This window comes from Gobio gobio, assembly GCF_949357685.1.
Source record: "Gobio gobio genome assembly, chromosome: 8".
Lineage (NCBI taxonomy): Eukaryota > Metazoa > Chordata > Actinopteri > Cypriniformes > Gobionidae > Gobio > Gobio gobio.
Window position 1 is genome coordinate 17001732 of NC_137114.1, and position 13464 is coordinate 17015195.

A 13464-nucleotide genomic window follows, 5' to 3' on the forward strand; every position below is an offset into this window, starting at 1 on the left:
GAAATTTACTTGAGTAAGAGTAAAAGTACCCATCTTTAAATCTACTCTAAAAGTACAAGTTACCCAAAAAATGTACTCAAGTAAATGTAACGAAGTAAATGTAATTCGTTACTACCCACCTCTGAGTATACAGATACAGTTTCTGACATACTACATACAGTCTGTCTACACCAGGACAAATGGAAGAGTAAAGGGAAGTAAATGGCTTTGCCCCGCCCAGTTTAAACTGCCCACTTGCTCATTTCTGTAGAGACTCCAGAAGGATACCAGCTTCAGGAACAAGTGGATGGTTAATTATTAATGGCATCATAGATCACGTTGGAGGATTATATGTTTGTTCTGATAATCTGACTGCAGATTTACAGTTACAGTTGAGGCACAGTGTAATGGAGGGTTCAAAAAGAAACTTATGTTAAGATGAAGCAGCAACTCTATTGGATCTGACAGCAGCTGCATCACAAACCGCAAGTAAATGATTTCATTATGCTTGGTCTGTAAATTACTCTTTTATATGGATAATGTTTTCAAAAGCACAATAGCGAGTGGACATTGATACGGTTTCCTATGCGATGACATTAGCAAATCATAACAGTGGCCGTTTACTGACGAGCCTTAAAGGAGCCGCCCCTTAAAAGCGGATCATCAGGGTCAGCATGAGGGTTGAAGATGATCGTTTTGGTCTGAGCTGCTTCATAGAAACGGTTGGCAACTTAAAAAAGCTGCACGATCAATCGCAATGAACATGAAATCGTGCTCAAACCATTTTGGCTGATTACGATTATGAAATCACAAAGGCTGCGATTGTTTTTTATGTGCAGCTTGTCAGTGAAGCACAGCTCTGTGATCAGTAGTAAATGCTGCTCCATCTGAAAGCACTGCTAGTTTGAGTCGCTGATAATGTGCATTTGAAAAAAGCAACACACGGCAAACCTCTTTTCAGTAAGCATTGAGAAGCATTTAGTCATGTTTCATCAAAGCATTTCAATCTTCTGATTATTCAGCTACAGCGATAGTATGATGGCCATTAGGGATTTCCTGGAATGATGTGTGTTATCGCACTTCTGCGTGGCATATTTGGAGTTTATGCGTGAGAGCGTCCTCTGGCTTTCAGATGGAGCAGCATTTACTGCTGATCACAGAGCTGTGTTGCACTGACAAGCTGAGCATAATCACAGCCTTTGCCAAATACATATATACATACATACATACATACATACATGCATAACATTATGACCACTGACAGGTGAAGTGAATAACACTGGTTATCTCTTCATCACAGCACCTGTTAGTGGGTGGGATATATTAGGCAGCAAGTGAACATTTTGACCTCAAAGTTGATGTGTTAGAAGCAGGAAAAATGGATTGGAGCGAGTTTGACAAGGGCCAAATTGTGATGGCTAGACGACTGGGTCAGAGCATCTCCAAAACTGCAGTTCTAGTGGGGTGTTCCCGGTCTGCAGTGGTCAGTATCTGTCAAAAGTGCTCCAAGGAAGGAACAGTGGAGAACCGGCGACAGGGTCATGGGCGGCCAAGGCTCATTAATGCACGTGGGAAGCGAAGGCTGGCCCGTGTGGTCCGATCAAACAGACGAGCTACTGTAGCTCAAATTGCTCCAGAAGTTAATGCTGGTTCTGATAGAAAGGTGTCAGAATACACAGAGCATCACAGTTTGTTGTGTATGGGGCTGCATAGCCACAGACCAGTCAGGGTGCCCATCTGACCCCTGTCCACCACCGAAAGTGCCAACAGTGGCATGTGAGCATCAGAACTGGACCACGGAGCAATGGAAGAAGGAGGCCTGGTCTGACGTATCACATTTTCCTTTACATCACGTGGATGGCCGGGTGTGTGTGCGTCGCCTACCTGGGGAACACATGGCACCAGGTGCACTATGGGAAGAAGGCAAGCCGGCGGAGGCAGTGATGCTTTGGGCAATGTTCTGCTGGGAAACCTTGGGTTCTGCCATCCATGTGGATGTTACTTTGACACGTACCACCTAAGCATTGTTGCACACCATGTACACCAGGGGTCGGCAAGTAAATTTGGCATCGGGCCAAAAAAACATTTCGCCACAAGATGGCGGGCCAGAACATAGTCAATGCAACTAGAATTGCCTGTGACATACAGTGTCTTTTGCAACTGGTAATGAGCTGTTACTCTGTTAAAAAATTGGATAAATTAAAGAGGACTTGAATAAGCCCATTACTGGTATGTTTGAGTCATGCTCTTAACAAAATGTTTTATAAGCTCTCAATTCATCCCAAAATAAACACATGGCTGCAAAAACGTTCTCTTACTTTTGATTTTTGAAAAATTGATTATGAGCAACTGTCGTTGTAATCTGTCCGGTTCGCACCGCCCGCGCGAAGCCGTGCGCGAACCCGGGTCATTCCGCATGGAAGTCGAACGCTCTAATAAAGAGGCTACAGGTTGTGAGGTTTACCTGCACAGCTGTCACTCACTGGGCTTTGTTACACTATCATGACAGATCTTTTACAGAACCAGCCGCTATCAAAATAATCTGACTGCGGGCGCGGACCAGATATTATTGCTGGCGGGCCAGTTTTGGCCCACGGGCCGCCAGTTGCCGACCACTGATGTACACCCTTTCATGGAAACGGTATCCCCTGGTGGCTGAGGCTCTTTCATCAGATAATGCGCCACCACAAAGCAAAAATGGTACAGGAATGGTTTGAGGAGCACAACAACGAGTTTGAGGTGTTGACTTGGCCTCCAAATTCCCCAGATCTCAATCCAATCGAGCATCTGTGGGATGTGCTGAACAAACAAGTCCGATCCATGGAGGTCCCACCTCACAACTTACAGGAATTGAAGAATCTGCTACTGACATCTTGGTGCCAGATACCACAGCACACCTTCAGGGGTCTAGTGGAGTCCATGCCTCGACGGGTCAGGGCTGTTTTGGCAGCCAAAGGGGGACCAACACAATAGATCTGTGTAATATATATATTTCTGCACCTATATAATGAGAGAAGCATCGAACATCAGGGAAAACAGCTAGTGTGTGAGTTCTGTTTACATTTTCCTCATTTGATCTGTAGTTCAGCTGTTCTTTAGAACGCTGTCTGTTTGCTGTAGTTGGCTGTTTGTTGTAGTCTGGTTTGTTATAGGCTTGCTACGATAGTCGGTGTTGCCGGTGTTACCGGTGTCCAGACTCCACACCGGTTACATCACTTGCCCACCGTGGCACCGCCCACCGTCTTTTTGATTTTTTTTTTATAGTAATAAAATAATTTAGTTCAGTTAGAGAACAGACAATACAAATAAAAACTGAACGTGTCTGCTTAATAAAGCAGGATCCGACCGTGAGTCTCGGCAGCGGCAGGAGTCATTCATCAGATTTAAGAGTGAGGAGCTGACTGAGATGATCGCGGAAGATTTGGTTTCAAAGCGAAACGTAAAAGCGCCTATTTAAGGGAGTTTGTCATTTGTTTTGTTGTTGTGTTTTTCGTTAAAAATAATAGGCTAATGAACCCACAATTCAAGCAACCCGCAGCCGAATTGGCGCTGATTAAAAACCGAAAGTAAAATGTGCACGGCCGCACAGAGCGCGCATTGTTTACTTTCGCCTGGCTCCGCAGTGCGAGCCTCCGCGCTACGCTGCTGCGTGGATTTATTTTTGCCGCGCGCACCCTCGCGCTCGTGCGGGCGCGTCGAGTATAAACGAGGCTTTACGGACGAACTAACAGTGTGCATTCATGGCGTGCATCTCAATCATAGACTGATCAATGCTTGATCAGTGCCCTGACTACTGAACTAGGGAACTGATTGAGACGCACCCATGGCCTCACAGAGCGCGCATTTACAGACGAGCGGTCAGTCACGGTGTGTGCGCACTGGCGCGTTTTCAGTTCAGAGCGGTCGTGTGCATGTTACTTTCGGTTAGATAGAATTAGTGATTTAAAAGCCTCCGCCGGTGATACCGGTATTACCGGTGTTGTCACACATCAATTAACCGGTGGGAAAATTTCCTCACCGTCACATCCCTAGTTTGTTATTGTTTGACCTCGTGCGAACTAACGCGTTTCACTGGGCGTGGCCATAAGCCAGCGTGCTATATAGAGCGTTCATTGTTTACTTTGAGTCAGAGAGAAGCATCGAACATCAGGGAAAACAGCTAGTGTGTGAGTTCTGTTTACATTTTCCTCATTTCCTCGTGTGAAGCCCTCCTCGTGTGAAGACCGAAGAGTGTAAAGACCATTCGACTCTACTCTGCGCGACTCCACTCGAGCAAGGACACCGACAAGGCACTTGAGTATAGCTATATATATATACTTTGTCCACTTTTGTGTTTTTGCTTGTTTTCATCTGCTAATTTCTCTGACCCGTATTCACAATGTGCTTCCAAATCTCTACTATTATCACACACACCCGTAAATCACGCTCTGTACATTTTAGACGCCGTAATCCTAATAATCTGCGTAGTGTACCCATTTCCTCTGCTACATTAATGTCCATTCCAATTGGTCTCTGGAATTGCCAGTCTGCTGTAAACAAAGCAGACTTTATTTCATCTATTTCCACTCATTCACATCTCAGTCTCATGGCTCTAACTGAAACCTGGATCAAACCAGAAGACACTGCCACTCCTGCGGCCCTCTCAAATAATTTCTCTTTTTCACACACCTCTCGCCAGATTGGGAGGGGCGGAGGTACTGGTCTGCTCATCTCAAAGGATTGGATATTTGAGCCCATCCCTTCTCTATCTGGCAACTGCTCATTTGAATCACACTCAATCACTGTCACTCACCCTGCTAAAATCCATGTTGTAGTTATTTATCGTCCTCCAGGTCAACTGGGTAACTTCCTGGAGGAATTGGATATGTTACTCTCTCACTTCCCTGAGGATGGCACTCCTCTGGTACTGCTCGGTGACTTCAACATTCACCTTGATAAACCCCAGGCTGCAGACTTCACCACTCTTCTGACCTCATTTGATCTTAAGCGAGTATCTACTACAGCTACTCATAAATCAGGTAACCATCTTGATCTTATCTACACACGCTACTGCTCCACAGACGTCACTTTAGTTACTCCTTTACACACCTCAGATCACTTTCTCATCACTCTTAACCTCCTACTAACTCCTAACACAACACACACTCCTCCGCTGATTACCTTTCGGCGTAATCTACGCTCACTCTCTCCCTCCCGTCTATCCACTATGGTTTCCTCCTCACTCCCTCCACCTGCTCAGTTCTCAGCACTGGACACTAACAGTGCTACTGACACTCTTTGCTCCACTCTTACATCTTGCTTAGACAACTTCTGTCCCGTTTCATCCAGGCCAGCCCGCACCACTCCCTCTGCCCCCTGGCTGTCTGATGTTCTCCGCGAACATCGCTCTGGGCTCCGGGCGGCAGAGAGGAAGTGGCACAAAACTAAAAACACTACTGACCTGACCCTGTATCAGTCTCTTCTCGCTTCTTTCTCTAGTAACGTCTCCACTGCTAAAACTACATACTATCACAACAAAATACACAACTGCTCTGACTCTCGTGCACTCTTCAGAACGTTCTCTTCGCTCCTCTGTCCTCCTCCCCCCCCTCCTTCATCAACTCTTACAGCTGATGACTTTGCATCATTTTTCACACAAAAAACCTCCTCCATCAGCAGCCAATTCTCCGCACCACAAACCGACACGCACATCTCAACAACCATAACACATACACTCCCCTCCTTTTCTCTGCTCTCTGAAGCTGAAGTCTCCAAACTCATCCTTTCCAACCACCCCACTACCTGTCCGCTTGACCCTATCCCCACTCACCTCCTTCAGGCCATTTCTTCTTCTGTTACTCCTGCACTCACTCACATTGTCAACACCTCTCTTCACACCGGGACTTTCCCCACAGCATTTAAGCAGGCTCGGGTAACCCCACTGCTTAAGAAACCCTCTATGAACCCAGCACTTTTAGAAAACTACAGACCGGTATCCCTTCTGCCTTTCATTGCAAAGACACTCGAGTGAGTTGTTTTTAACCAGCTCTCTACGTTTCTTGAACAGAACAACCTCCTGGATATCAACCAATCAGGCTTCAAAAGCGGCCACTCAACTGAGACTGCCCTGCTCTCGGTTACGGAGGCACTGAGGCAGGCAAGAGCGGCTTCCAGATCCACAGTACTTATCTTACTGGATTTGTCTGCTGCTTTTGACACAGTTAACCACCAGATCCTCCTGTCAACTCTCATGAAGATGGGCATCTCAGGAACTGCTCTCCAGTGGTTCAAGTCTTACCTCTCAGGTAGGTCCTTCAGGGTGTCATGGAGAGGTGAAGTGTCTAAGTCACATCATCTAGCTACTGGAGTTCCCCAGGGCTCAGTGCTTGGACCACTTCTCTTCTCCATCTACATGTCATCACTGGGATCGGTCATTCAGAAACATGGCTTTTCCTATCACTGCTATGCAGACGACACTCAACTCTACTTCTCATTTCAACCAGATGATCCCACGGTTGGTGTTCGTATTGCTGCCTGCCTAACAGACATTTCTGCCTGGATGAAGGAGCATCACCTGCAACTCAACCTTGCAAAGACTGAACTGCTTGTGGTCTCAGCCAACCCAGCACTTCATCACAATCTCTCCATTCAGCTAGGATCATCAACCATAACCCCGTCCAGGACAGCCAGGAATCTTGGAGTTGTGATCGATGATCAGCTAAAATTCACTGACCACATTACTGCAACAACCCGGTCCTGCAGATTTGCATTATACAACATTAGGAAGATTAGAGCCTTCCTATCAGAGCAGACCACACAACTCTTGGTCCAAGCTCTTGTTCTCTCCAGACTGGACTACTGTAATGCTCTTCTAGCAGGCCTTCCGGCATGCACTATCAAACCCTTGCAACTGATCCAGAATGCAGCGGCGAGGGTGATCTTTAACGAGCCGAAGAGAGCGCACGTCACGCCTCTCTTCATCAGACTCCACTGGCTACCAATAGCCGCTCGCATCAAATTCAAGGCACTGGTACTCGCCTTCAAAGCAACCACTGGCTCTGCACCAATTTACCTAAACTCGCTTGTTCAGACTTACACACCCTCCAGGAGTTTGCGTTCTACCAGTGAACGACGCCTTGTGGTGCCATACCAGAGAGGCATGAAATCACTGTCACGGACCTTTTCCTGGACTGCCCCCACCTGGTGGAATGACCTGCCTATCTCAATTCGAGCAGCCGAGTCTGTAGCCATTTTCAAAAAACATCTAAAGACGCATCTCTTCCAGCAGCACCTGACCAATCAAGAATAGCACTTAACATTCTATTCATTTTTCTGTCTAATTTATTTAAAAAAAAAAAAAAAAAAAAAAAAAAAAAAAATCCTGTGTGTTCTGTGTTAGATTAACTGAGACTTGTTACAGCACTTGCATACTGTAGCCTCTGACTGTTGTAGTTGCTTCTATTGCTCTCATTTGTAAGTCGCTTTGGATAAAAGCGTCTGCTAAATGACTAAATGTAAATGTAAAATATAATGAACTTTCAGATCCTTATGATCTACTCTGCTCTGCCTGTGAATTTACCTCCGTCACTTGTTTAAATATCCGTACAAACTCTTCATTGATGGACAGGCTGCGTCTCTCGATGTCTCCCCGCAGGTTCCTCCTGGTTCTCAGACTGTTCTCGGTGAAAAACACAGAGAGAGATTTCAACGCTTCCAGCATCTCCTAGAGATAGAGAAAATACAGAAAATACATGAGACAACATGGCCTTCATTGCTGATAGTTTATCAACTGCATCCTGCCAACAACCCCTGTGTCATGAAGATCATGACTAGAGACATGAGATGATTTACAAAATACTCAATATATGTTATGATCAAAGCTGTCTAACCGCTACTGCAAATCTTCATGTGACATTACAGTACAGCTATGGATGCTATGGAAATTCAATGATCTTTGGATATAAAAATAGTTTGTTTTTGAAAGAAATCTCTTATGCTCACCAAGGCTCCATTTCTTCAATTGAAAATACAGTAAAATCAGTAATGCTGATGTTTCTATTTCAGTATATTGTAATTCATTGATTAATAGAAAGTTTGTAACAATGTAGTATTTTTGAAATGAAATGCTTTATGTTACAGAATGGGAAATATATGGTACTTGAAAGTAAAATATACTGACACTCATGTACTATGGTATTTATTTATATGGAATTTCATTGTAAAGAAATTAATACTTGTATAACTTTTGATCAATTTAATGTGTCCTGAAAACAAGTATTAATTTCTTTAAAATAAAATTCCATATAAATAAATACCATAGTACATGCGTGTCAGTATATTTTGCTTTCAAGTACCATACATTTCCCATTCTGTAACATAAAGCATTTCATATGGAGTAAGTTAACAAGTTACACCACAATACTGAAATGATGGTGCTATCTTCTTTGTACCGCTTTATTTTCTCTGTTTAAACCAAGGATGCAGCATAGCTGTCTATTCTAATGAAAAAGACGAGTATGCCATTTAATATGACATAGACGTATTACTGTTATTATTAATAATCACACGCAAACATAAAGAGTATGTAGCGACAGGTGCACTGCGAGGCTAATAAGTTAGCTAATGCAACCACAGACCTTGTCATTATCCAGCCTGGTCTCCAGGATCTTGTTGAGTTTTCTGGACAGAGGGTTGTTGGACTGCGAGGACACATTCCCGCTGCTGTTAGAGATGTGCAGGGTTGAAGCATCAGTCGACAGCTCTGCTTTAGTCTCGGCCATCATCAACATCCACGTCAACCTCCAGGAAGCTGTTTTGAGTAACCAGAAAAACGTCCCGCTGCAACGAGTGCAGAGCACTTGAGTTCCGCGTCCCAAGTCGCGCTTTTTGACATTTGCGATGGAGAAATAAAACCCCCAGAAATGAGAGTCTCGCCTTTTGAAGTTGTCTGTGAAGGGGAACGTTTAAAACTCGGCATGAAACGGAAGTTGCGATCGTATTTTCTTCACTAGTGTGAGGTAATCGGCTTATTAAAGGGATAGTTCACCCAAAAATTACAATTCTGTCATCATTTACTCACCCTCAAGTTGTTCCAAACCTGTATGAGTTCCTTTGTTCTGAAGATATTTTGAAGAATGTTTGTAACCAAGCAGAGAGAGCAACTATTGACTACCATAGTAGGAAAAAAAATACTATGGTAGTCAATGGTTGCTCTCTCTGCTTTGTTACAAACATTCTTCTAAATATCTTCTTTTGTGTTCACCAGAACAAATAAACTCATACAGGTTTGAAACAACTTGAGGTGAGTAAATGAAGACAGAATTTTCATTTTTGGGGGAACTATCCCTTTAAACAAGAAAAACTATAGGGAGGGACTTGATCTTGTAGAAGAGATGTTACAAGAGAGCAGGGAAGTTTTGATTAAAGATTAAAAGGGCAAGTGATTAAGAAAATAGCCTAAATAAAAATAATGATGTGCACGGATAAATCATTATTCCTCCAAGATTTTGATTTCACGGAGACCTTAATAAATGAGGTCAATAATGTTTGAAATAGGCCTATTTTAATATATATATATATATATATATATATATATATATATATATATATATATATATATATATATATATATATATATATATATATATATATATATATATATTGTATATATGTTTTACATTATTATAATGATATATAACAATAATAATAGCCAATTATTATTAGCCTATTATATTTTTAAATATGTTTTTCTGTATAGGCTAACAATACTTAAAACAATCGAAGGTTATGGTATGTCCCCATTATATATAGGCTAAATGTGAGGTTTTGCGTACATTGTGACCAAATGTCTTCGTATAAGAATAGTAAATTATTATATGTAATTATATGTATTGAAAATGCAGAAAGGTGTGTGTATAGGCTTAGGGTTAGAGAAAAACTTTAGCTCAATATATAACCAGGTTTTATTTATTTATATAACCAGGTTAATTTTTAAATGAAAAAATAAAATAAAAACAGTGATCTTTTGCTTGACCTTGATTTAATTCCCTAACAAATGGCCTATAACTATTGTTACAACACAACAAATCACTTCAAACCAGTGCCTTGACATTAACTTCACCTTGCCAGAAGGGAAAATGGGAGTTCCCTTGACAATGAATAATCACAACAACTACAGATATTGGGCCCAAAAGGGCAGAAACAATTGAATTTCATCCCGTTTCTCCTCGGACGGATTAAATGGAAAGAGGAGGTGGGGCACAGGTCACGCTCTCTGTAGTGTTTCAGGGAGGCTTTGTGAATTATTCACAGCTATGGTCACTCCTCAGCACGCACCACTTTACACCAGCGTCTCCTGAGCTTTACACACATGCTGCATCTCTTCTGTCCTATCACAGCTCTCCCTGAGCTGCTCTTTAGTCAGAGTCATATTTTGCACTGCTCAGTCAGAAGTCTGCACCCGCAATTAAAATGGAGCCCGTGCAGCTCGTGCCTCGGATATACTCTGCCACAAACTATAAACATCTGTTTGGTTTTGTTTATTATCTCTATCGCTCTCACGTGGCATTCCAGTTCTTCATCATCATGAAAGTGTATTATCTGCATGTGTTTATGAGTCTAAACTTCTGATGGTTTTCTGAGCTCACGCACCCGAGGCACGCGCACAGAAAGCCGTGAGTATTAAACTGAGTTCTCTTTCACATCTTATTGTGCTTAAACTGTCAAATACACACAAGGTAATGTAAAAAACACACAGAGTTCACATAAACACAGTCGGTTGTGTCTGTGAATGTAAACAACAGGGAAAGATCAACAGGGAAAAATCACATGTGTGTATTAGATCTGTGTATTAAAGCGAAAGCAGCGTAACTGTTAAAGGGTTAGTTCACCCAAAAATTTAAATTCTGTCATTATTAATTACTTACCCTCATGTCGTTCGACACCCGTCAGACCTCCGTTCATCTTCAGAAAAGAAATTAAGATATTTTAGTTGAAATCTGATGGCTCAGAAAGGCCTCCATTGGCACTATGGCACTTTACACTCTCAAGACCCTTAAAAGGTACTAAAGACGTCGTTACAAAGTCCATCTCACTACAGTGGTTCTACAATAACTTTATGAATCGGCGAGAATAGTTTTTTGTGCGCAAAAAACCCAAAATAACGACTTATATAGTGATGACGATTTCAAAACACGGATTCATGAAGCTTCGAAGCGTTATGAATCAGTGAGTCGATTCAGCGGTTTGAATCGCCAAATTTCAGCAGTTTGGCGGTTTGACACGTGATCCGAATCATGAATTGGCTCACTGATTCATTACGCTTCGAAGCTTCACGATGCCGTGTTTTGAAATCGTCATCACTATGTAAGTAACCTTTTAAGGGTCTTGAGAGTGTACAGTGCATTGTGCCAATGGAGGCCTTTCTGAGCCATCAGATTTCAACTAAAATATCTTCATTTGTGTTCTGAAGATGAACGGAGGTCTGACGGGTGTCGAACGACATGAGGGGAAGTAATTAGTGACAGAATTTTCATTTTTGGGTGAACTAAAACTAACCCTTTAAATATGCTGTTCATATGAATCAAACAGCAAAAGAAAAACAGAAAATCACTATAGGCCTATAGTTATCGTCCTCTGTGTGATCAGGCCTTTAAGGAGAACAATGGAAATCTATTTATTTATTTATTTTAATTGTATACATTCTTATTTTATTGTTTGTTTGTTTATGGTTTTACTTCGTTTTGATGCAAGATGCAAGTGCTTTTGAGGAAATGTTTGCATTTAGTGACACCAAATCTAAACATTTCAAGTGTTTAGATTTTCGACTGCCACACCACAAATGACTTACTTTATCTGCTTATTAATTTACTTATTTTTTCTCATGCTAGTGTGGTAGGTTGGTAATATGCACCTGTAAATGTTATGTGTAAGAGTATACAGAGTATATTTGAGTAGTCTATATAGACCACACGATTTTGATATTTTATGTTTATTTTATGTTAAAAAGGCCATAAAACATTTAAAATACCGATGTTGGAGAATTACTTAAATTTTTCTTTATTTAATTTCTATAGATCCGCTTTTTAAAAAACGATCAGTGGCCTCTAAAATAATTTTTAAAAAGCGGATCGAAAGAAATAGAAATAGAAACATAGATTATCCTCGTGCCCCCCACCCCCCTTTTCAATTTTTTTTTAAAAAAAGTTGCTAATATTTATAAAGACAATTTATAATTTAGGAATTTCCTATTAAAAATATGTTTCAAATATTGGAAAACGTTTTGTTTCTATGTTTTATTATAGTTTTTTTCCCATACTCAGTAGCCTACTTTACTGTTGGCTTATTTATTTATTGTTATTTATGAAATACATTTGAGTAATTCAATAAATATTTGTATGTATTAATTGAATATTTCTATTTATTTAAATCGTTTTTATTTTAACTTATTTATTTTTAGTTCATCTTATTTTTATTATCTATTTAATTTTAGATCGTTTTGTTTGTTTTCTATAAACATTAGACTATTTATTTATGTATTAAATATTGTTATTTATTAAATACATTTTAGTAATTAAATAAATAAATATTTTATGTATTAATTAAATATTTCTATTTATTTTTTATTTTAACGTATTTATTTACTTGTTTTATTCTATTTAATCTATTTAATTTGAGATTGTTTCTTTTGTTTATTTTTCTCAAAAGTTTTCCAGGGACCACCTAGTACTCTCTCGTGGCCCCTGGGGGTCCCTGCAGTTTGAAAACCCCTGTTTTAGACAATATGCCTATTTATTTTATTTTTAAACACAACACATGCAGGTATGCTATTCGTCTCAAACATCGGTGTCCATGAAAAGCAGGTGTTACACCACACCATATAGTCTAGACAGCATTGCCAGTTGTAAGTAATATAATATACAGAGTGTATATATACCCTGAGAAATATAACTGGAGTAAAAAGTGTGACAACTAGCCCCGGTGTGATTCAAAGGAAGCCTGGCGGTGGGCGGAGCTTCTGGTGCGTTGGAGAGTGCGCGAGTCCGCCCGCCGCCACACTGCGCTCAGTGCAGTCACACGGGCACGCCGCTCACTATTTCGCGTCTCTTATTGAAGACTCTGGGATTAATTCAGCGCTTTCCTGCAGGACTGACAGTGGACTAAACAGAGAGAAACGAGCAGACTTCATTTAACGCAATTAACGCTCGTTTTCTGCGTACCTCGAGTTGCGCCCCGTTCAGCGGACAAAGTTTACCTCTTCTTCACGGTCCCATGAAGCTGGACCGCAGTTTGCATCAACACGCCAGTCAGGATATATCTATGTAAGTTATCACACGAGATGTTTTTTCTATGGTTATTCATGTTTTGCATGATGTCGTGCTGCGTGGCAGGAGTTTATACCATAGCCTAATTATCTGTCAGAAATGTAGGCTATATCATTGCACTATTAATAGATGGTCAGTCTGTTGAGGAGCTCTGCCAAAAACTTTTTTCCTTTTCTTTTCGGTA

At 41.2% G+C, this 13464-nt stretch overlaps 2 protein-coding genes across 2 annotated transcripts in view; one reads left to right on the forward strand and one right to left on the reverse strand.

Moving 5' to 3' along the window:
- The window catches only part of cog6 (component of oligomeric golgi complex 6), a 107928-nt gene extending 98951 nt beyond the window's left edge, over nucleotides 1-8977 (reverse strand). The window contains exons 1-2 of the mRNA XM_079823652.1: nucleotides 8595-8977; nucleotides 7538-7681 (exon numbers count right to left, since the gene is read on the reverse strand). Coding sequence (XP_079679778.1) covers nucleotides 7538-7681; nucleotides 8595-8747 — 297 coding nt within the window. The 5' untranslated portion in view covers nucleotides 8748-8977. The remainder of the gene's footprint in view (nucleotides 1-7537; nucleotides 7682-8594) is intronic.
- Nucleotides 8978-13012: 4035 nt separating this feature from the next.
- LOC307130606 (LHFPL tetraspan subfamily member 6 protein) overlaps nucleotides 13013-13464 on the forward strand; it is a 129991-nt gene continuing 129539 nt past the window's right edge. The window contains exon 1 of the mRNA XM_079823675.1: nucleotides 13013-13277. The gene's annotated coding sequence lies outside the window, so the exon portion shown is untranslated. The remainder of the gene's footprint in view (nucleotides 13278-13464) is intronic.